At 43.9% G+C, this 21,170-nt stretch overlaps 1 protein-coding gene across 6 annotated transcripts in view; it reads right to left on the bottom strand.

The window, feature by feature from the left end:
- Positions 1-412: 412 nt before the first annotated feature.
- ptprz1a (protein tyrosine phosphatase receptor type Z1a) overlaps positions 413-21,170 on the bottom strand; it is an 88,608-nt gene continuing 67,850 nt past the window's right edge. For all 6 annotated transcript variants that reach the window (XM_078948205.1, XM_023955431.2, XM_023955430.2 and 3 more), the window contains one exon: positions 413-4,208. In XM_078948205.1, the coding sequence (XP_078804331.1) occupies positions 4,065-4,208 (144 nt within the window). In that variant the 3' untranslated portion in view covers positions 413-4,064. The remainder of the gene's footprint in view (positions 4,209-21,170) is intronic.

Below are 21,170 nucleotides of genomic sequence, written 5' to 3' on the forward strand. Positions count from 1 at the left end.
ACCAAAGAAGTAAATACACTGAGAAGAAATAGACTGGGAGCTGGGGATTATCACAGAATAACATAAAAAACCGGTGTAACCATTAGGGAGCAAAACTGGAAGCCTGAACAAAGCACCTTCTGCTGGGCTTGTGAGGCGCTGTGCCCAATGTTCAAGACTTGCCTAACCCATCTGATCAGCTCTGATATTCAAAGCTCTGCCGACACCGTTTCTTTCTTCTATAATACTGCAATAAAGTAAACCTGTTCTGAACCACTGAAACTTTCAGCATCACTGAAATGACCTTGTTTTGATTGGAAGGAAACACTAATGAAATCTCAGACTGTGATTACCCACTGGGTGGCAGGAGCAGGGTGAGTGGAAAGGGCTTCAAAAAGATGGTAGAAAAAAACGCAAAAACACAAAGTAGGACTGTGATTTCAAAGATTTAATTGGGAATGAGTTGGCACAAGCAGCAGGTATGGAGATGTCAGGAAGAAAAAACATTGGATTTAAGAATTGTGCTTGCTGTGGAGGCATTTACCGTAAAACTAGATTCATGAATAATTTACCAATCGATTATCAGTTTCCAGGAGCTTCCGTATACTTAATGATAGGGATCCAGCTGCTGGTCACAGCTGGACAAATTGGTCCTCAAGGGGTCAGAGCTGACAAGACGCCAAAAACCAAAGCGGAATGATTTTTGTTTTCTATGTTTCTGAAGAGCTTAACAGTTTTTTTTGTGCAAATGTTGGGAATCAATGAAGATTTTCTCTAATCTAACAAAATTACAATAAAAAAATTGTACACTTCGAAAATGACCAAGATGAGGCTCAACTACAGAAATTTAAAAGATAAATTAACCCTGTGGTCACACTGGTTTGAATCAGCATAATTTAAAGGCAGATTTTCAGTTCAGCCACCGTTGCCAGAAATTATATCATCAAACGCATTGACTGCATCTTAGAACTGGAGCGAGTGAGTGTGATGTCACCCATAGAAAATGGTTTACTTCCGGCTCCAGCCAAATAAAATCAATTCAGTTGCCATGTTGGAACCACAAATCGCCAATAAGCAGTGATTGGTCCAGGTTTGTCTGTCTTTGTTTCTATCAGAACCATTCTCACCAATCAGGAGTGAGCTTGTTGGAAGTTCACAGCCCTACCACTTGAAAGCGGGCTACACCAAATCTGTCAATCTAACATTTCAAACGTTGGACTTGAGACCCCCTACTTTTACTGAGACATCTGATTGGTCAGTTTATATTGAATAACTCGCAATAAAAAAAAAAAGAGAGGATTATCAAAGGCATGTTATAAAAAAGTAGCAGAGATAGAGCTGTTAATCTGACCAATAGAATGACTAAGTAAATCCTGTTTATTCCTCTACAGAAGTCTATGGGATTTTGTCTTCTTGGAAGCGGTTCTGTAGCATAATTAAATGTAAAAGTCAAAACAAAAAAATGCTTTTTCATTTTCTACTTCAACACAGCTTATTCTATCACTTAATTAAAATGCTAATGAAAATGGTATTTGACATTTCATTTTCAAAAAGTTTTCTGGTAAATGTGTAGCAAAATTTATTTAGACAGGTCTAATTTAACGATCAAAATGGATTAACAGAAATGCTTTTTCATTTTCAAAATGTAACTGCATCAAATGACTCAAAATTAAAATGAAAAATCAATACTTCAAAATGCTTTTTCATTTCTACTTGAAAACCGCTTATTCTGTGTCATAATTAAAACCAAAATGCAAAGAAGGGATTGCATTTGGGTTTTCACATCCAGCCTGCAAAAACTGTCACATAATTCAATTTATATTAGCATTTCCAGAGGGAAGGCGGCGCGATGACGTCAGTGCTTTCTCCGTGTCTCTGGCTGCTAAGAGACACATGCTAGGAGCAGTGTAGCTTTGTGTTAGCGGCAGAGTAGAGGGCTTTGTGATGGTTGTGAACTTCTGATGATTTTACACAGCTTCTCGGGACTACGTAGCAGCATTTTTGCCTTCTGTGGTCCTTCTTCGGACGCACCGCGTTAATGTTGCTGTTCGATGACAGCTGGAGCCCCATCAACAGCTATAGCAGATTTCACCGTGCTAAACGTTTGCTAGTTGGACCAACACACACTCAGCGCGAAGCTGCAGGAGACTATCTTCTAAATGTGCTTTTATTACAGTTATGATTATTATTAAGGGCCTGCTTGCTCATATTGTTTTTTTAAATCCGTGCAGTCAGTGCTTTTTTCTTCGCTGCAAGGAAGACCGAAAGACAGGTTAGCATTAGGCTAATATGTGCTTCAAACATTAGCCGTGAAGGTATTTAAAACTCTGAATGGGCAATGAGCATCTTGGATGTAAATATGTGGGAATTACATCATCCTTTATTTTGTTCTGGACACCACTGGAAACACAAATTCATATGATGGTTTCTCTGATCGATCTTAGCAGCCAGAGACACGGAGAAAACGCTGATGTCATCTCCCCGCCTCCTCGCTGGAAATGCTTTTTCGAAATGAATTTTTGACAATGTTCGCAGGGTGGATGTTAAAATGAAAATGCAATCCCCTCTGCATTTTTGTTTTAATTATGACACAGAATAAGCGGTTTTTAAGTAGAAATGAAAAAGCATTTTTATTTTTCATTTTAATTTTGAGTCATTTGATGCAGTTACATTTTGAAAATGAAAAAGCATTTCTGTTAATCCATTTCTAAATTTCTAAATTAATTTTGCCACAAATTTACCAGAGAACTTTTTGAAAATGAAATGTCAAATACCATTTTCATTATCAATTTAAGTAAGTGACAGAATAAGCGGTGTTGAAGACTAAAATGAAAAAGCATTTTGGTGGATTGCTTTTTCATTTTAACTTTGAGTCAAAAATGCAGCTTCATTTTGAAAATGAAAAAGCATTTCTGGTTTTGACTTTTATTTTTATTTATTTACACAATCGCTTCCATATAAAACCAGTGGTACTTATTGTTTCGAATGCCAGGGGGGAGGGGTCACTCAGCCCAGTTCTCATAAACAGTCAATGGTCAAACCCTGCCTTTTCAAAAATGGACAACTAGGCAGGGCAAACAGCTGTTGGAATAAGCAAAGTAAGGCTGTTATAGAGATGACCCCCATCAGTGAAATTACTTTTCAAAGCTTTTTCAAAATACGTAAAAAAGTTCTGATGTTCATAAAAAATTTCCTCTAAGATATTCAATCTAAGCACAAAACTGAATTTTTTGATTCCAACTGTACGAATGTTAATTCCTGCTGTTTTACATGGGAAGGAATGGAGATTGACTTAATTAAGTGTTTCTTTGTGAATTGACCCGGCTCCAGTGCGTTTCTCTTTTAAACATACCTCACAGTGGAAGTGCTGGCCCCTTTGGGCCCAAGGGTCCAGAGCCTCAGTGGGCATCTTGCTTACAGTTGGGGAATCAAAGGAGCAGCTCCCCTCTGGTGCTCTGTCACAGATTTAATCCACCTGGTTTTACAGGCAGCTACATATCAAACCGAGCATCACTTTAGTCTGTTATAGAACAGGTTAGAGAAGCTTCCCAGCTAAGCAGACTCAAATCGTTATGCACTAAAAATACCTCAAATATAAAAATCTAAATGATAAATATAAATTTGGTCCATTGAGGTGATTACCATAATATTATTTACATTACAATATTATTATTAGCTCCTACAATGGTTATATGGTTTTCATCAAGTTCAGTGCAAAAGCTCTATAAAAGACAAACTAACAAAGTATTTATGCAAAAAGATGCAGCGTTTCTCTTCTTCCCAATAAATAAAGGATTTTAGGAAGAAATATTTCCATCCAAACATAGCTAAAGGCTGCTGACGTTAATCTAGGGCCCGTTTCAGAGTTAGAAGGAAAGCATCAAACATACAGAAGGCACAAAATTTGAAAAATACAGAGTCCAAATTCAGCAAAGAGGAGAGATGAATGCCCCTCCCTATCCAGAATCCAGAGGCAGGACTTCTGCACAGAGACCGCAGCACAGCTCTGCCATCACGAGGCAGAGCTGTGCTGGAAAAACAAGGAATTTAAGTTTGTGAGGGTCAGTTGTTTTCAAGACTGGCAGCTACACAAGAGACTCAAGGCTTTCAGCAGTGCTGGCAGCGCCCACCACAATGGTGCCATTGCTGTTGGAGGACTGGAAGGTCTTCTGGTCTTCTTGAGTACCAATGAGGCTGAGCATGGCTTTGTACAGAAACTGGAACTGGTCCTGGAACACAAAAAGAAAGGTTATGTTCAAATTCCTTTACTGCTCACTGCATAGTGAACTATATCATGCATTTGTAGTGCTGTCCGAATTTACAATTCCGAAATCCAGTGCCCTAAAAATTTCCAATTTTCCCTGTGGTTAGGGGGTCGTAAAGAATACTACCAACGTATTTCCTGCGTGTCGTAAAAGGTGACTAAAAGGGACGGAGCGAGAGGACTGGGAATCCTCTCCCCTGTAACTACATTCCTAACTACGGACAGGGCAGAGTTGGGAAGTGGAGATTACCTCCCCAAACCCTTAAGATTGGGTCGTTGAATGTGCGGGGGTGTAGTACGGACAGAAGCAAAAGAGATCTGATTGGAAGGTTGTTTGGAAGGAGGGGAATGAGCGTGTTAGCACTGAGTGAGACAAAGATGAAAGGGAAGGGTGAGTGTGTGTTTGGAAGTGTGAGTGGGAGAATGTCTGGTGTAGAGAGCGGGAGAGCAAGAGAAGGTGTGGCTTTGCTGGTGAGCTGTGAGGTGAGACGATGTGTGGTTGAATGGAAGGAGGTTTCACCAAGACTGATATGGGTGAAAGTGAAATTTCGGAAGGAGCTGTGGGTGTTCGTGAGTGCATATGGTCCTGGCAGTGAGAGGAATGAAGAGGAGAGAGTGACCTTCTGGAACGACTTGGATGAGTGCTTGCAAGGATTTGGAGCAAATGTGAATGTAGTGCTGATGGGAGATCTGAATGCTAGAGTGGGTGATGAGAAAATTGAGGGTGTTGTTGGCGTGCATGGTGTTCCTGGAAAGAATGATAATGGTGAGAGACTGATAGGAATGTGCACTGAAAGAGAGATGGTGATTGGGAATACATGGTTCAGAAAGAAAGAGATCCATAAGTATACGTGGGTGAGGCAGAGTGGTGGAAGAGTGATTGACAAAGCACTGATGGATTATGTGGTGGTTTCAAAGGTTGCATGTAGTAGATTGCTGGATGTAAGAGTGAGGAGGGGAGAGAGTGGAGGTATGTCTGATCACTATTTGGTGGAAGGAAGGTTGTGTGTGGGTATGCCATGGGTGAGATCGAGAAAGAGTGGGGATGCAAGAGAAGTTCTGAGAGTGAGTGTTTTGAAGAACAGAGAGAAAATGTGTGAGTATCAGAGGGAATTAGGTGGCAAGTGGAATATGGTGAAGGAGCAAATGGTTGTTGGAGTGGAGGAAGAATGGCAACAGTTCAAGAGTGCAGTGGTTTGATGTGCAGAGGAAGTGTGTGGTGTGAGACGTGTTGGGGGTGGTCTAAGAAAGGGAAGTGAATGGTGGTGCGAGGATGTAAGTTTGGCTGTAGCTGAGAAGAGATGTGCGTACGAAGTATGGCTGCAGAGAAAGGACAGGGAGTCATATGAGTGTTATAAGGAGAAGAAAAGGGATGCTAAGAGAGCTGTGCGTGAGGCAAGAGCGGCTGCGGACGAAAGGTGGGGCAGACAGTTGACGGATAATTTTCGAGAGAACAAGAAAATGTTTTGGAAGGAGGTGAAAAGGGTGCGAAAGGGAGTGTCGGGGAGGGAGGAGAAAGTAAAAACAGAGGATGGAAGGATGTTGAATGAGGGGAATGCAGTAAGAAAAAGATGGGCAGAGTATTTCGAGAGGCTGCTGAATGTGGAGGAAGATCGGGATGCTGTGATTGGGATGGATGGAAGGGAAAGTAGACTGAATGTATTGGGAGAGTTGAATGAAACGTTGATTACAGGAGAGGAAGTTGAGCAAGCTGTGGGAAAGTTGAAAGTAGGAAAGGCTGCAGGTGTGGATGGGTGTGCTGTGGAATGCCTGAAGTGTGGTGGAGCGATCGTGATTGAGTGGTTAGTGAGATTGTTGAATGTGTGTTTTGCAAATGGGCAGGTGCCGCTTGATTGGATGAGTGCGTGTGTGGTTCCCCTGTACAATGGTAAGGGTGATAAATATGAATGTGGTAGTTTTAGGGGTATTAGTCTGTTGAGTGTTGTAGGCAAAGTGTATGGGAGAGTGCTGATTAATAGGGTAGTGGAGGGAACTGAGTGTATGATTGGTGAAGAGCAGTGTGGTTTCAGGAGAGGTAGAGGGTGTGTGGATCAGGTGTTTGTTGTGAGACAGGTGTGTAAAAAGTTTTTGGCTAAGGGGAGGGAGGTGCTTTGGGCATTCATGGATTTAGAGAAGGCGTATGATAGGATTGATAGAGAGGCGTTGTGGGTTGTGTTGAGTATGTATGGTATTGATGGTAGATTGTTGGAAAGTGTAAAGAGTTTTTATAGAAACAGTAGAGCGTGTGTGAGAGTGGGAAATAGCATGAGTGAGTGGTTTCCTGTGAGGGTTGGTGTGCGTCAGGGATGCGTGATGTCTCCATGGTTGTTTAACGTGTATATTGATGGTGTGGTAAAAGAGGTGAATGAAAGGATGTCAGGTACGGGTGTGAGCATGGTGAATACTGCGAATGGAGTGTGAATCAGTTGCTGTTTGCAGATGATACCGCACTAGTGGCTGACTCAGAAGAGAACTTGGCACGTCTGGTTGAGGAGTTTGGAAGGGTGTGCGACAGAAGGAAGTTGAGAGTGAATGTGGAAAAGAGTAAGGTGATGAGGTGTACGAGGTTAAAGGGTGAACGTAGATTGAATGTGGCATTAAATGGGGAGTTGTTGGAAGAGGTAGAGTGTTTTCAGTATTTGGGGTCGTGTGTCTGTGTGGATGGTGGAATAGGGGGAGAGGTAGAGTTTAGAATGAATGAAGTACAAAAGATATAGGGGGGAATGAAGAGAGTGTTTGAATGTAGGTCACTGGGAAAGGATGCAAAAAGGAGATTGTATGAGGGTGTGGTGGTGCCTGCAGCGTTATATGGGGCTTAAACATGGAGTCTGAAAGCGGTGGAAAAGAGGAAGCTGAGTGTAGTTGAGATGAGATGTTTGAGGAGTATGTGTGGTGTGACGCGTATGGATCGTGTGAGAAATGAAGTTATCCGAGAGAGAACTGGTGTGACGCAAGAGTTGACTGATAGAGCAGAGCAAAAGGCACTGGGATGGTTTGGACATGTTGAAAGAATGGAAAGGGAGCGATTGGTGAAAAAGGTATATGAATCTGATGTGAGTGGAGTGAGAATGAGAGGAAGACCGCGAATGGGATGGACAGAGGGTGTAAGAAGAGCGTTGAATGCAAGAGGGATGACTGTGGTGCAGGGGAGAGAGGCTGCTCAGGACAGGGATGGGTGGAGAGAGTTTGTGTATGGATGAATGGATGGGTGTGGTAGAGGTCTGGTCTTGGGATGAAGCGGCAAGGGGAAACCAGCCTTGGCTGAGGCCCTACTGTGGAGGTGCCCACACTGGAGTGTGCAGCTGACCCTGGTGCAGTGTGGTGTGGCTTAGACCAGGCCTTAGACCAGTCTCACACACACACACTGAAGGAGGAGGGTTTGGGGAAGAGACAGAGGGAGCTAAAATTGTGTGCCTTGTCTAGGCTACCCCACCTTGGTGGGACACAGCCTTGGTAAATAAAAAAAAATAAAAATAAAAATAAAAAATTTCCAACAAGTCTCTGCGAAAAACCAGTGTGCATCGATGCTCACTAAATTGTCCAATATAGACCACAATGCATTATGTTTGAACAATTTTTGTGGAAAAAAGTGTATTTAAATTATTTTTTTAAATAATTTATCCACATTGTCATCATCAGAACATGGTAGATTTATGAGTAGTTGTCATAAAACGCTCATATCAATTAGATTTTAACTTTGTGAAATCGATGACATCATATTCACCATTTAAAAAGAAAAACAGTAAGCATGATATCCAAATAGCTTTAATATCCAGCGCACTACATAGTCCCAGACTGCAGGGCTCCAGACTAACTTTTTACACTAGGAGCACTGTGGCCCCTAACTGAAAATTTTAGGGGCACAACCAGAAAATTTAGGGGCGCATACCGTAAATCAACATGCTAACCAAATCCACTAATTTCCACTGTATTACTAATAAATACTTTAATAATAGATGCAGAAATTACAATGAGCTGTTTCAAATTCAGTGTCACATTTTAATCTGCACTTTTGAAGATGCAACAAGAAGGTAAACTGACAGCACCATCGCTGTCATGACAGTACAAATAGTTAAGAAAACTGATGGAAATTTATCTTTGTGACACCAAATAGGTGCAGCCAAGATGCACAATAACCGTGTTTGAGATCACCCAGGTGAACTCAACGCTGCGCAGATCACCTGGTGTGTGAAATATATTTTTGTTTTTGCTCCAACATCAACTGTCAATCATCACAAAAATATCGCGAGAAAGGGGTGGGAGCAAGGGGCAAACCTACCCGGACACAGCTGGAAACTGAACTGACTGAAAGCTGCCCTACAGACTACAAAACAATGCATTATGGGACATGTGTCCTGGTGGTTTTTGAAGTGGAGTGATCAATTAAAATAATTTAAAATAACAATTCATTAAAATGGCCACATACATTACAAAACCTTAAATAATCATAAAATATATAATAACACAGATCATACTAAGGGGGAGAAGAATAATAAAACTAAATTGAATGTTAAGGACAACTCCAATTTCCTGTCCTCCTTCAGTCTTGCTGCAGATTCGCTTTCATCTCACAGCCGCCCCCCCGCCTGGTCTCCCCAACGATCCAGGCGAGCCACCGGTTCATGTCAAACACGTCTATCGTTGCATTTTCCCCACGTATTTTCAGTGTGTCTAAAACTGATGTTGTTTTTGCTCGAGCGTGTTTAAAGTTCAAGCCCCGTTAGCTGTCACCAATGTAGGTGTGGGACATTTATTCTCCTCAGCTGACCCGGTGTGCTGCCGTAACGGCCGTGCATAACCGTTTGATGCGCCGCCGTAACCAAAACCTAAACCTTTCTCCGGTTCTGTGTGACCCAGAGAAAAGTTCAGCACGGACTGCATGTATTTAGAAAATTACGAGCAAATAAATACGTTCTAAAGGAAAGTAAGGAACTCCTTAATGTGGTCCGGGGAGGGGGCTGTCAGGTGTCCTGCTTTCAGGCCCTGTCATTGTCACGCCCCCAAGAGTCATATACCCCACTGTGATTGGTTGGTCAGCTCTAGGCCCCTCCCCCTATTCGCATTTTAGCCACTCACAGTGGCTTTCCCTATTCTTCTCACACGCATTGGCCGCCTCACACACAGGCATCACGCGAGTGTGTGCTCGCGTTTCATGAGTATGTGCGCGAGTGTGTGTGTCTGCCTGCGTCCGTGTGCGCTCGCGTCTCATAGATTATTTCATTGATCATTGACGTGCCCCTTCCACGTTTAATGTATAAAAAAATACGTAGGGTGGGGGACGCAAATTTACTGGTAGCACATGTGCGAATAGATCTAAAATTCAGTCGCACAATCTCAAATTTTGGTCGCAAAATGCGACCAATTGCTCGCAGTCTGGAGCCCTGGACTGTATAGTTTTTTAGTATTTAGGGGTTAGGGTGGGAAATCAGACGTAGCCTAAGACTGCATAAATGAGGATATCAGAGGCTGGAGGGGAGAGTCAGCATGTACCACTAAGTCTGAGCCCTGTGAGGAGTGAATCTGCGTTGAGTTGAATAGATTTGAATTAAAAGCTTTGGTCACAGGCACATTTTGCATTGTTTGGGCCCATGGAGGGTTGTAGAGAGGAGCAGCTGCATCTAAAGGGAAGTGCAGGTGTGTCTTACACACAGTCAGGACCACTAATATTTGGACAGAAACACATTCTTTCTAATTTTGTATTACCACAGTGAATTTTAAATAAAATAACTCAGATGCCATTGAAGTGCAACTTTCAGCTTTTATTCCATGGGTTGAACAAAAAGATTACATAAAAATGTGAAAAACTAAAGCATTTTTTAAACACAATATTTTTCTTCAACCCATGGAATAAAAACTGAAAGTCTGCACTTCAATGGCATCTGAGTTTTTTTATTTAAAATTCACTGTTGGGGGGGTAAACTGCGACACTGCAACTCCTGCTGCTTCATCACCGCGGTGATCAAAAATCCCACACCGTCACAGCTCTATTCCAAACACTGCATGTGACGCGGCAGTAACACGGCAGCAATATGGTAGTAACAGGACTAACAGGGCTGGTTAAAAAAAACATACCGGTAAAAGTCACTGAGAGCAGCATATGCGCGACATTCTTCGCCACACACTCTCTCAGTGTCTCCTTCGTTGTTGCTGTCAGTGTCACTCTGAGGTAAATTCTCTCCTGAGCTCGCGCTGTCCTCTCCGTCACGCAGCAGACCGGCTTTTCCAAACCCGTTGGTGATTTTTTCACACTGCTTTTAACTTGAAAGCTACGTCATATGCATTTCTCCTTGCATTTTCCATGATGAGAGTCTGTTCGTAACATTCATTCACAAAGCATGTTAATGAATAGCACGAATAGTACATTAAACGTGCGTCTTCCTCACACATATACTGTATTCCCCTGTCTCACTCTTACCCTTTCTGCTCGACCGCCGATTTGAAAACAATGCATTAAAAAAAAGGAACAAAATGCATAAATTAGCCGCATCATTGAATAAACCGTAAGGTTGAAAGCGTGTGACAAAAGTAGTGTCTTATAATCCGGAAATAATGGTAATTGCCTTCTTTGCAACAGTCACTGGCTTATGTTTATTTATAATAGTTTGCTTGGTCTCTTACCTCCATATCTGAAACAGTTACAACACTCGTTCTTCACAACTCCTCAAATGGAAAGTTCCAAAAACACAATCTTCCTATGGCCTTGTGTCTTTTTGTTTTATTGCTCCAAATGATTGAAACTTCTATCAAAACATACTTCATATGGAAACTCTGATTCCACTCTCCACTTTTAAACGCAGAGTAAAGGACATTTTTAAAGAGTTGTGTAAATATTTTCTTAATCACTAATTTAACATGTCTAAAACATGTTTGTTGTTTTCTTCCCTCTGCTTTAAGTTTTTTTTTTTTTTTGCATTTTCAGGCCAACATTGTAAATATGAAATTGTTCTTAATGTTTTGCCTGGTGAAATAAAGGTTTCTATCTATCTATAGCAGAGGTCCCAAAATCCAGGACTTGAGGGCCGGTGTCCTGCTGATTTTCCAGAAAATCTGCCTTATTTGCTGCTGATTACCTGGATCAGGTATGTTTAGCCAATACGGAACTTATATCGCAGGTTGGTTGGAAAACATGTAGGACACCGGCCCTCAAGGCCTGGGTTTGGGGAACTCTAATCTATACTGATGAGGCAAGAAGTGGGGACACCAGATAAAGGGAGTAGGAGGATTTGAGGGTATGGCTGGGTGTGGCAACATGAACAAGGTCTGACAGGTATGGAGGGGAAAGGTTTTGGATGGATTTAAAATGTATTTAAAATTTAAAATGTATTGATGTGATTGGTAGCCAATGGAGCTGCTGCAGAACAGATGTGATGTGTTGGATGGATGGTGTTTGGGTGGCAATTTTTCCGAGCTGGTCCAGAAAGATGAGAGTTGCAGTTTGGTTTCATAACTATTTCACTTTAGGAAATTGGTGGTGAACCAAGATTTTATTGCAAGAAGGCAGTCGGTGAGAGAAGTGGGAGGAAGAGAGGTATTAGATTTGGTGGAGATGTTGAGCTGTGTGTCGTCCGCATAACAATGGAAATTAATCTTGTGTTTACGGAGGGTTTGACCGAGAGGTAGAAGATAGATGATAACTAGTAAGGGCCCCAGGACATAGCCCTGGGGCACACCTGAATTGACAGGAACTGTGTGGGAAGGGAATGTTTTCAGTTGAATAATATGGGTTTAATATATCTGCAGCAAGGAGGAGGTTGTTGGAGATTTTGAGGAGAGCTGTTTCTGTTATTTGAAGAGGGCGTAGGCCATACTGAAATTGTTCATATAAATTATTGCGTGAGAGATGCATTTGAAGTTGTGCTGCAACAGTTTCTTCAAGAGTTTTGGAGATGAACGGAAGATTAGAGATGGTGCGGAAATTATTGAGGTTGGAGGGGTCTAATCCTGGTTTTTTGAGTATAGGTGTGACAGCAGCCTTTTTGAGAGCTGAGGTAACACTTCCAGTAGTGTGGGAGGAGTGAATAATGTTGGTGATGAGGGACAGGGAGGGAAGAGTAACTTTGACCAGTGCTGTAGGAAGTGGATCAAGATGACTGGTAGAGGTTTTAGAATTTCATTGACTGATGGTAGAGTAAATGTTGAGAATAAGTGATGTGGGTCTAACAGGAATAAGGGAGCTGGATTGGAGCCCGGATTTACTTGGAGTTTCTGGTGGATGTTCTCTATTTTTGAAGTGAAGAGAGAAGCTAGGGTGTCACAGAAGTCAGAGGTGTACAGGTGAGGTTGTAATTGGTTCATAGGCTGTGTAGTTTTGGAAAAGGGCCTTAGAATTTTAGAAGTAGTTCACAGATTTGGCGTCAGAAATGGAGTCTTTATAGTGGGAAAGGTGGCTGATGTACATGTCCCTGTGGATGGAAAACCCTTTTTTAAGAGTCTTTCAGGTCCACTTCCTTTGGCTTTTAGTTGTCTGAGGGTGGGGGTGAACCAGGGATTAGGAGACCATTCTGATTTTGAGTGGAACATGGATATCCAGGATGTTCCGCATGTTGTTGTTATAATGTGAAACAATTTAAACAGGGAGTATGAAGATTGTCAGTACAGGGGAGGTTAGTGATATGACAGGAGAGATGATCCAAATTGATGTTGGTTATTCTAGGTGGGGGGTTTGATCCAGTGGATAAAATATTGACACTAAATGTTACTAGAGAGTGGTCCGAAAGAGGAAGGAAAACTGCTTTGCAGGCATCTTGCATGACAGCTAAACAGCAGCAGACACAAGGAGAAGGAAGAGGTGAGGCGCCGTGGCAGGGAGCTCCGGGGAACCGACTTCAGGATGGATGATCAGTTCCCCAAAGAAATCTTGGAGCGCCGAAGGATCCTGTTCCCCATCAGGAAGAAATTTCTGAGCGAAGGGGCCCGCGCTGTCATCTCTGTGGACCGACTCTATGTGAATGGACAGCTCCACCGCGACCCAAACGTCACTCCCTGGCTCTTCTAAACCAGATATGTTTCCACACCCTTTACACTCTCTGCACAGGTGTTAGTTTATGCTTATATGTGACACACTGGGCATAACTCACGGGGCATAAAGGTTTTCCACTTTAGATAAAATCACCACCAGTCTCCTCAGCAGCTTCAAGCCTGTTCATGATAGGTTTGTTCTGTTTCTACCCTCCCTGTTTCCTTATTTATCCCCCCCTCTGCACTCCTTTCCCTTTTTTCTTTTTTCACACACTATTCCCTCCCCCTCACCTAAGCTGCCACATAACCCAGCCACTCTACAATAGTACTGATCTGCACAACACACTCAGACACTCAGGATGTCCAGCATTACATCACATGCACTGTGCATTACACATTAAGCCTCATAGCAACATCAAGCGCACAATTATGTGTACATATATACTCATTTTTGCCTCCATCAATAACATACAGTTTCTAACATTCACCTCAACAGCAGCATAGCTACGGAAGCACAGATCCACCCCATTACTATCAGCGACCACGCACCAGTTTCCCTAACTCTTAAAAACAAAACATCACCACCTTCATTAAGGAGCTGGAGGTTCAATACATCGTTGCTCAGAGACCCTAACTTTATAGATTTCTTTGCTAAAGAATGGTCCTCATATCTTCAAAATAATGACCACCCAGGTATTTCCTCGTGCCTTTTATGGGAGGCCGGGAAAGCAGTCATGAGAGGAAAAATAATCGCCTTCTCATCCCACAAAAAAAGAAAAGAAAACTCTAAACTAGTGGATTTAGAGCAAAAAATCAGACTGTTAGAGGAAACCTACAGCAACTCTCCGGATGAACAAACTCTACAACAAATAAGGAAAGTAAGAATCGAATTAAATGAAATAACTAATCAAAGAACACAATTTTTATTACAGAGACTACGCTTGGAGAGGTTTGATCACAGTAATAAATCTGGGAAATATTTGGCAAATCAACTCAAAATAAACAAAGAGAAGACAACTATTTCATCAGTCATAGACCTAACAGGAAATGCAACACATGATCCAGCTGCAATAAATTCAGTTTTTAAAAACTTTTACCAATCCCTCTACTCATCCCAAATTGATCCTTCAGACAATGACATCAATAGTTTTCTCAATAGCATAGATTTTCCTAGACCAACAGAGGAACAAATCACAGCCCTGGAGTCCCCTCTTACTAAAGAAGAGCTACATAAAGCATTAACCAACATGCCTAGTAAAAAAGCCCCAGGACCAGACGGCTTCCCAGCAGAATTTTATAAAGAGTTTTGGCAAATCTTAGCTCCCATTTTTCTTAAAATGACAATAGAAATTAAGGACAACAATTATCTACCTCCAAATATGAATTCTGCTAATATAATCTTACTTCTGAAACCTGGGAAAGATCCCACATCACCATCCAGCTATCGACCCATATCGCTGATTAATGCAGATCTTAAAATAATCTGCAAAGCTTTGGCGGGAAGGCTGGAGAAGGTAGTTCCCTCTCTAATACATCCTGACCAAACAGGTTTTATAAAGGGTAGACATTCATCTACCAACATGCGCAGATTAATCAACCTCATAGATTATACAACCATCAACAACCGAGAAGCAACCATTTTGTCACTGGACGCAGAAAAGGCATTTGATCGGGTCAACTGGAAATTTTTAATAGCCACCCTGAACAAATTTGGCTTTGGAAAATCATTTATTAACTGGATTAAAATACTATATGCCTCTCCTAATGCTCGTATCAGAACAAATGATCAAACATCTCCAAGCTTTAATTTACAAAGAGGAACCAGACAAGGCTGTCCACTATCTCCGTCTTTATTTGCACTATTTATTGAACCTCTAGCTGCTGCTATTAGGCAAAGTCGAGACATTGAAGGCATTCAAACCAAACATTTAGAACACAAAATAAGTCTTTATGCAGATGATGTTTTACTATTTACTCCTAATTCACAATCTTCCATCTGCCAAATCATCTCCCTAATTAATAGATTTTCCTCAGTCTCAGAATACTCCATAAACTGGTCTAAAAGCACAATTCTACCAATTAATTGCAATTATCTAAATCCGTCATCTATTAAAATACAAACAGGCAACATAAAGTACTTAGCGGGGCTCCAGACTGCGACCAATTGGTCAGTAAATTTGCCTCCCCCACCCTACGTATTTTTTTATACATCAAACGTGGAAGGGGCACGTCAATGATCAATGAAATACTCATGAAACGCCAGTACACACTCGCGTGATGCCCGTCTGTGAGGCGGCCAATGCGTGTGAGAAGAATAGGGAAAGCCACTGTAAGTGGCTAAAATGCGTGGAGGGGGAGGGGCCTAGAGATAATCGAGCACGCGTAAACATCTGTGGGAAGGAAACGGAGACAAATATCACAACCTCATCATGTGCATCTGAGCTATGAATAAGCGAACTATTGATTTGTTCTTCCGACCTGCGGCTAGTGTACCAGTGCCAGAGTGTACAGCAGGGGTCTCAAACTCGCGGCCCGCGGGCTATTTGCGGCCCCCAAGATGATATTTTGCGGTCCCTGCCTTAATATGAAAGTTTAATGTTACTGCAGCCCGCCAATTTGTATGAAAGACACTTTTTCATTGTCGTGCGCGGAGCTGACCAACCAATCACAGTGGGGTATATGACTCTTGGGGGCGTGACATTGACCGGGCTTGAAAGCAGGAAACCTGACAGCCCCCTCCCCAGACCACATGAAGGACTTCCTTACTTTCCTTTTTAGAACGTATCTATTCGCTCGTAATTTTCTACATACATGCAGTCCGTGCTGAACTTTTCTCTGGGCCGCACAGACCCGGTGGAAGGTTTAGGTTTTGGTGACGGTTACGGCGGCGCATCAGACGGTTCCGCGGGAGATGGTCAGCTGAGGAGAATAAATGTCCCACACCTACATGCGTGACAGCTAACGGGGCTTGAACTTTAAACACGCTCGAGCAAAAACAACACTGGTTTTAGACTCACTGAAAGTACGTGGGGAAAATGCAACGATCTCGCCTGGATCGTTGGCGAGACCAGAAAGGGGGGGGGGGGGGGGGGGGGGCTGTGAGATGAAGGCAAATCTGCAGCGAGACTGAAGGAGAACAGGAAATTGGAGTTGTCCTTAACATTCAATTTAGTTTTAATATTCTTCTCCCCCTTAGTACGATCTGTGTTATTATATATTTTATGATTATTTTAATGTTTTGTGATGTATGTGGCCATTTTTAATGAATTGGTATTTTAAATTATTTTAATTAATCACTCCACTACAAAAACCATCAGGACACATGTCCCATAATGCATTGTTTTGTAGTCTGTAGGGCAGCTTTCAGTCAGTTCAGTTTCCAGCTGTGTCCGGGTAGGTTTGCCCCTTGCTCCCACCCCTTTCTCGCAATATTTTTGTGATGATTGACAGTTGATGTTGGAGCAAAAACAAAAATATATTTCACACACCAGGTGATCTGTGCAGCGTTGAGTTCACCTGGGTGATCTCAAACACACTTATTGTGCATCTTGGCTGCACCTATTTGGTGTCACAAAGATAAATTCCCATCCGTTTTCTTTACTTATTTGTACTGTCATGACAGTGATGGTGCTGTCAGTTTACCTCGTTGTTGCATCTTCAAAAGTGCAGAATAAAATGTGACACTGAATTTGAAACAGCACATTGTAATTTCTGCATCTATTATTAAAGTATTTATTCGTAATACAGTGGAAATTAGTAGATGTGGTTAGCATGTTGATTTACGGGATGCGCCCCTAAATTTTCTGGTTGTGCCCCTATAATTTTCCGTTAGGGGCCACAGTGCTCCTGGTGAAAAAAGTTAGTCTGGAGCCCTGCTTAGGTATAAATATCTCCTCTAGGCTTTCTGATCTACTCAAGCTAAACCACACCCAACTACTTAAAACAACCGAGGCTGATCTCACTAGATGGAAAACTCTACCCATTTCTCTAATCGGGAGAGTTGCAGCCATTAAAATGATGATTCTCCCAAAAATTAACTACCTATTTTCAATGATTCCTTCCAAACCTCCAACTACTTGGTTCAAATCATTAGACTCATTCATTTCCCAATACCTCTGGGAAGGTAACCCCCCACGGATTAGTTTAAAAACTATTAAAAAACCTAAAGATAGAGGAGGACTAGGCCTTCCAGACTTCCAGGACTACTACTCCGCGAACAGATTGTGTTATGTACAAAAATGGCTGAATCCTGGTGTGCTAGATGAATCCTGGCTAGACATTGAACAAAATCTCTGTGATAACCTAGATATTTCTAATTTACCTTTCTTCAGTTCTAAAATTAAACAACACAAATGCTTCAGAAGTTTAAACATCAGCTCATCCTTAACAGCCTGGTGGGATTTTCTTAAAAAAAACAACCTCACATTATTTCCATGTAAACTTACCCCCATTTGGAATAACCCTGACATTTTGATTAACAAAAACATGATTCATTTTGCTTCATGGAAGAACAAAGGAATCCAGCAGTTCCAGCATATAATTCAGAATAGAAAATTTATGTCTCTCTCATCGTTATCCTCAACCTATGGAATTAATATAAACAAATTTCTAGAATATCAGCAGCTTAAATCAGCTATAAGCACTAAATACTGCCTGACCCAAATAGACCTAGACCCTCCCCTTACAGTAACACATTTCATGGACCTTAAAAATCCCAAACTCACCTCCAAAATTTATAAGATGTTATCAGACATAGATGAAACCATTTACTTACCTATGACAAAATGGGAGTCTGAGCTATCATTGAATTCTAGTGATCAATTTTGGCTACAGATCTGTTTGAATGCCTTTAATATGACCAAAAGCCCTAATCTGCAACTTATTCAATACAAGATTCTCCACAGAACTCACTACACCGGACAGAGGTTATTTAAAATGGGTCTCAATCAGTCTGCTATATGCACACAGTGCATAGGTAACAACATAGACGACTATTTGCATGCCCTGTGGGTCTGTCCACCTGTCCAATCATTCTGGCGTAAGGTTTGTGAGGATTTATCAATCTGGTTTAATCATAAGATTCCTGCTTGCCCCAAATTCTGCTTATTAGGTGACCTGAATAACATCAACATGGAATCTAACAAGGCTTATATGGTTCTCACCGCTGTATGTATCGCAAAGAAAACTATCCTCCTAAACTGGAAATCTAAAAATAATCTTAGCATCAACCACTACAGAAACCTCATGTCAGAGCATATTAGTTCAGAGATAATGTCCTCCACAAAAAACCTGTCGGCTTCAGACTCTCCCTGGCTCCAGCTGGTTAGTCACATCACCTAGTGGGGGTGGGATGGTGATAGGTTGAGCCGGGTCCTGGCTGGTTGGGTGGGCCGGGGTGGGTTTGGGGGGGTGGGCTCTGCCGGGCCTGTCGTTCTCCCGGCTCGGGGCTCTGGTTGCCTGGGTGGGGTGGTGGTGGGGCCGCACACTCTGCCGGCAACTTGGCAGGGGTTCCTGGGCGGGTGCCTGCTGGGCGCAGGGTAGGCAGTACGGCTGACCGGGAACGGCGGCCGGGTGCCGTGCTGGGTGGCTGGTCGCCGTGGCGGGGGCTGGGGGGGGGCTTGGGGCTCTGGGGCCTGGGGTCGTCTGCCCGTGGCCGGTGTTTCGCCCGTGGCCGGTAGTTGGCGCGTGGCCTGGCCCCCCGGGGGTCGGCGCCGCAGTCACAGCAGGGGTTAATGGGTTCACTTGGGTGGGTTTATTTCATTATTATTATTATTATTATTATTATTATTATTATTATTATTATTATTATTTATTTATTTTTGGGGGGGGCCTGGGGGGGCAGTGTGCTAGTCCTTAGGGGGGCCAGGGTATGAATGGTGGGGCTGGACCCCCTGCCCCCCCGTTCTGGCACCGGGACCCTTCCTCGCTGGCTGTCTCTCGGCGCCGCGAGGCTCTGGCCTCCAACTGCGGCTGGCTTGCCGTTTCTGGCTGCCCGGCCGGCTGGGGGGCCGGTCGCTCGGGGGAGCCTTCTCCCCCGGTTGTGCCCATCCGCCCGCTCCTCCCCGCTCTCGCCCAAACAAATATTGCACACAGGCACATAGGGCCCCGGGATCTGGATGGGAGGGGTATGCTGGCGGGGCTCACTGGGGATGCCCCTCTCTGGGTTCTCGTTGGCACCCGCCCTCCTCCCCGCTTTTTACTTGCATATTAGACACTCTGATTCATCTAGGGCCTTGTGGAGAGGGTCTGATGGAGGGGGGCACGGTGAAACATCCGTGCTCACCTTTCGCTGGCCCCCCCCCACAATTTTAACTTCCTCTGTAGGCACACACACAGCAAATACACACCACTCACAGAGGGACTCCGGAGTGGGGGGCTTTGCGGCTTGGCAGCGGTGGAGCCCCCCACACTGGTGACCTCCTATTTTACCTGCAGCACACACACAGCACTCCCACACCTCCATACATGGGTGGGGTCGGGGGGGGCCGGCCGGTCTTCACCCGCCTGGTCCTCTCAGGGCGGCCGGGCTTATGGGTATCCTGTCGGCTGCGGGAGGGGTCGGGCATGCGGCGCTGGGGGTCGGCCGGCTGGGGGGGGGTTACTGCGTGGCGGCGGGGGTAGGGAGGGTAACCAGATGATTGTGAGTATGTGTGTGTGAGTGCATGGGTAGGACCGACCTGGGGGCTGGCTCGCTGGGACCCTCTGGGGCTTTCCTTCCCCATCACAGAGAGGGGAGGGCACTGAGAGGGTTGGGGAGGGGGGGTCAGATATTATGGCGGGGGGGGGGGGGGGGGGGGGGTTGTAGTGCGTAGGGTTTTAGGGGGGTGGCTGTGGCTGTGGGTGCGTGGCGATCCCTGGGTTGCTAAGGTCGCGTGCCTGGGCTGGCTTGCGGGGACGGGGCGCCGGTCGGGTGGTGGCTGGCTCATGGGTTCCGGGGGCCCTGGCTTCGTCCCTGGCCTTTGTCTCGGTGTCCGGCGCCCGGTGGCCCCCATGGCTGCCGCCTGGTACGGCTAAGCGCTCCTGACTTGTGGCCTGGGGGCCGGACACTGGGTTCGCTTGTGCCTCTGGGCATTGGGGGGGCCCCTGTAGGGGGGCCCTCTCTGTGCCTGGCTGGTGGGGTGGGCGGTCCCCTCCTCCTCCCCTCCCGGGCTGCCTGGGTCCGGATGCTGGGGGGGCTTCTGGCCTGGGGGGATCTCCTCCCCTTTCCTGGTCTGGCTGGTCTGGCTGGGTAGGATCTGGTTCCCTTTATGAACACACGGTTCACGTCGGCAGCATGCATGTATCTCCACCCCCACGTGCACGTGCACACTGCCACACTGCTCCCTGTCTGCTTCATCCCTCCTCCTTACCCACAGTGTATTGATGGACAGATTTTTTTTCGCTCATCTTAGTGTCAGATTTTCACCTTTGATGTAACATTCGTCTTTCCAGCAGATCTGGTATAATTGTTACAGCTTAAAATAATAACTTAGTCAAATCAGTGCTTGTATCCCCCACCTTTTCACCTTTCTTCCTTTTACTCTCTTCCACCCTCCCCTCACATTCTTCCCCTCTCCCTCCCCACACACACTAAATGTAACAAATAAATGAAAAATAATACGACAAAAAGGGGTTTATACAAATCTACACTCTAGTTTCTTGAACCTATATAACCTCTTTTTGTGATAGTAAAACCTGTCCAACACAAAAAGCCTTCAGTTCTAATCTGTTTGCTCAGCTGTTGGACAGAACAAGTTAAGAAAAAAAAAATAAAATAAAAAAATAAAAAAAATAAACAGCAGCAGACAAGGTCCAAGACTTGTCCTTTGGTGTGGAGGGGAATGGTGACATGTTAGTGAAAACAGGATACAAAGTATTTGGTGGTAGCATTATTGGGTCTGTCCATGTGGATATTAATGTCACCCAGGAGTATTGTGCTGGTTGAAAGTAGGGATAGGTGTGTCAAAAAGCTAGAAGAGTCAGAGATAAA

Source organism: Oryzias latipes, chromosome 6 (assembly GCF_053564925.1).
Source record: "Oryzias latipes strain Hd-rR chromosome 6, Olatipes_Hd-rR_3.1".
In the NCBI taxonomy this organism is placed as follows: Eukaryota; Metazoa; Chordata; class Actinopteri; order Beloniformes; family Adrianichthyidae; genus Oryzias; species Oryzias latipes.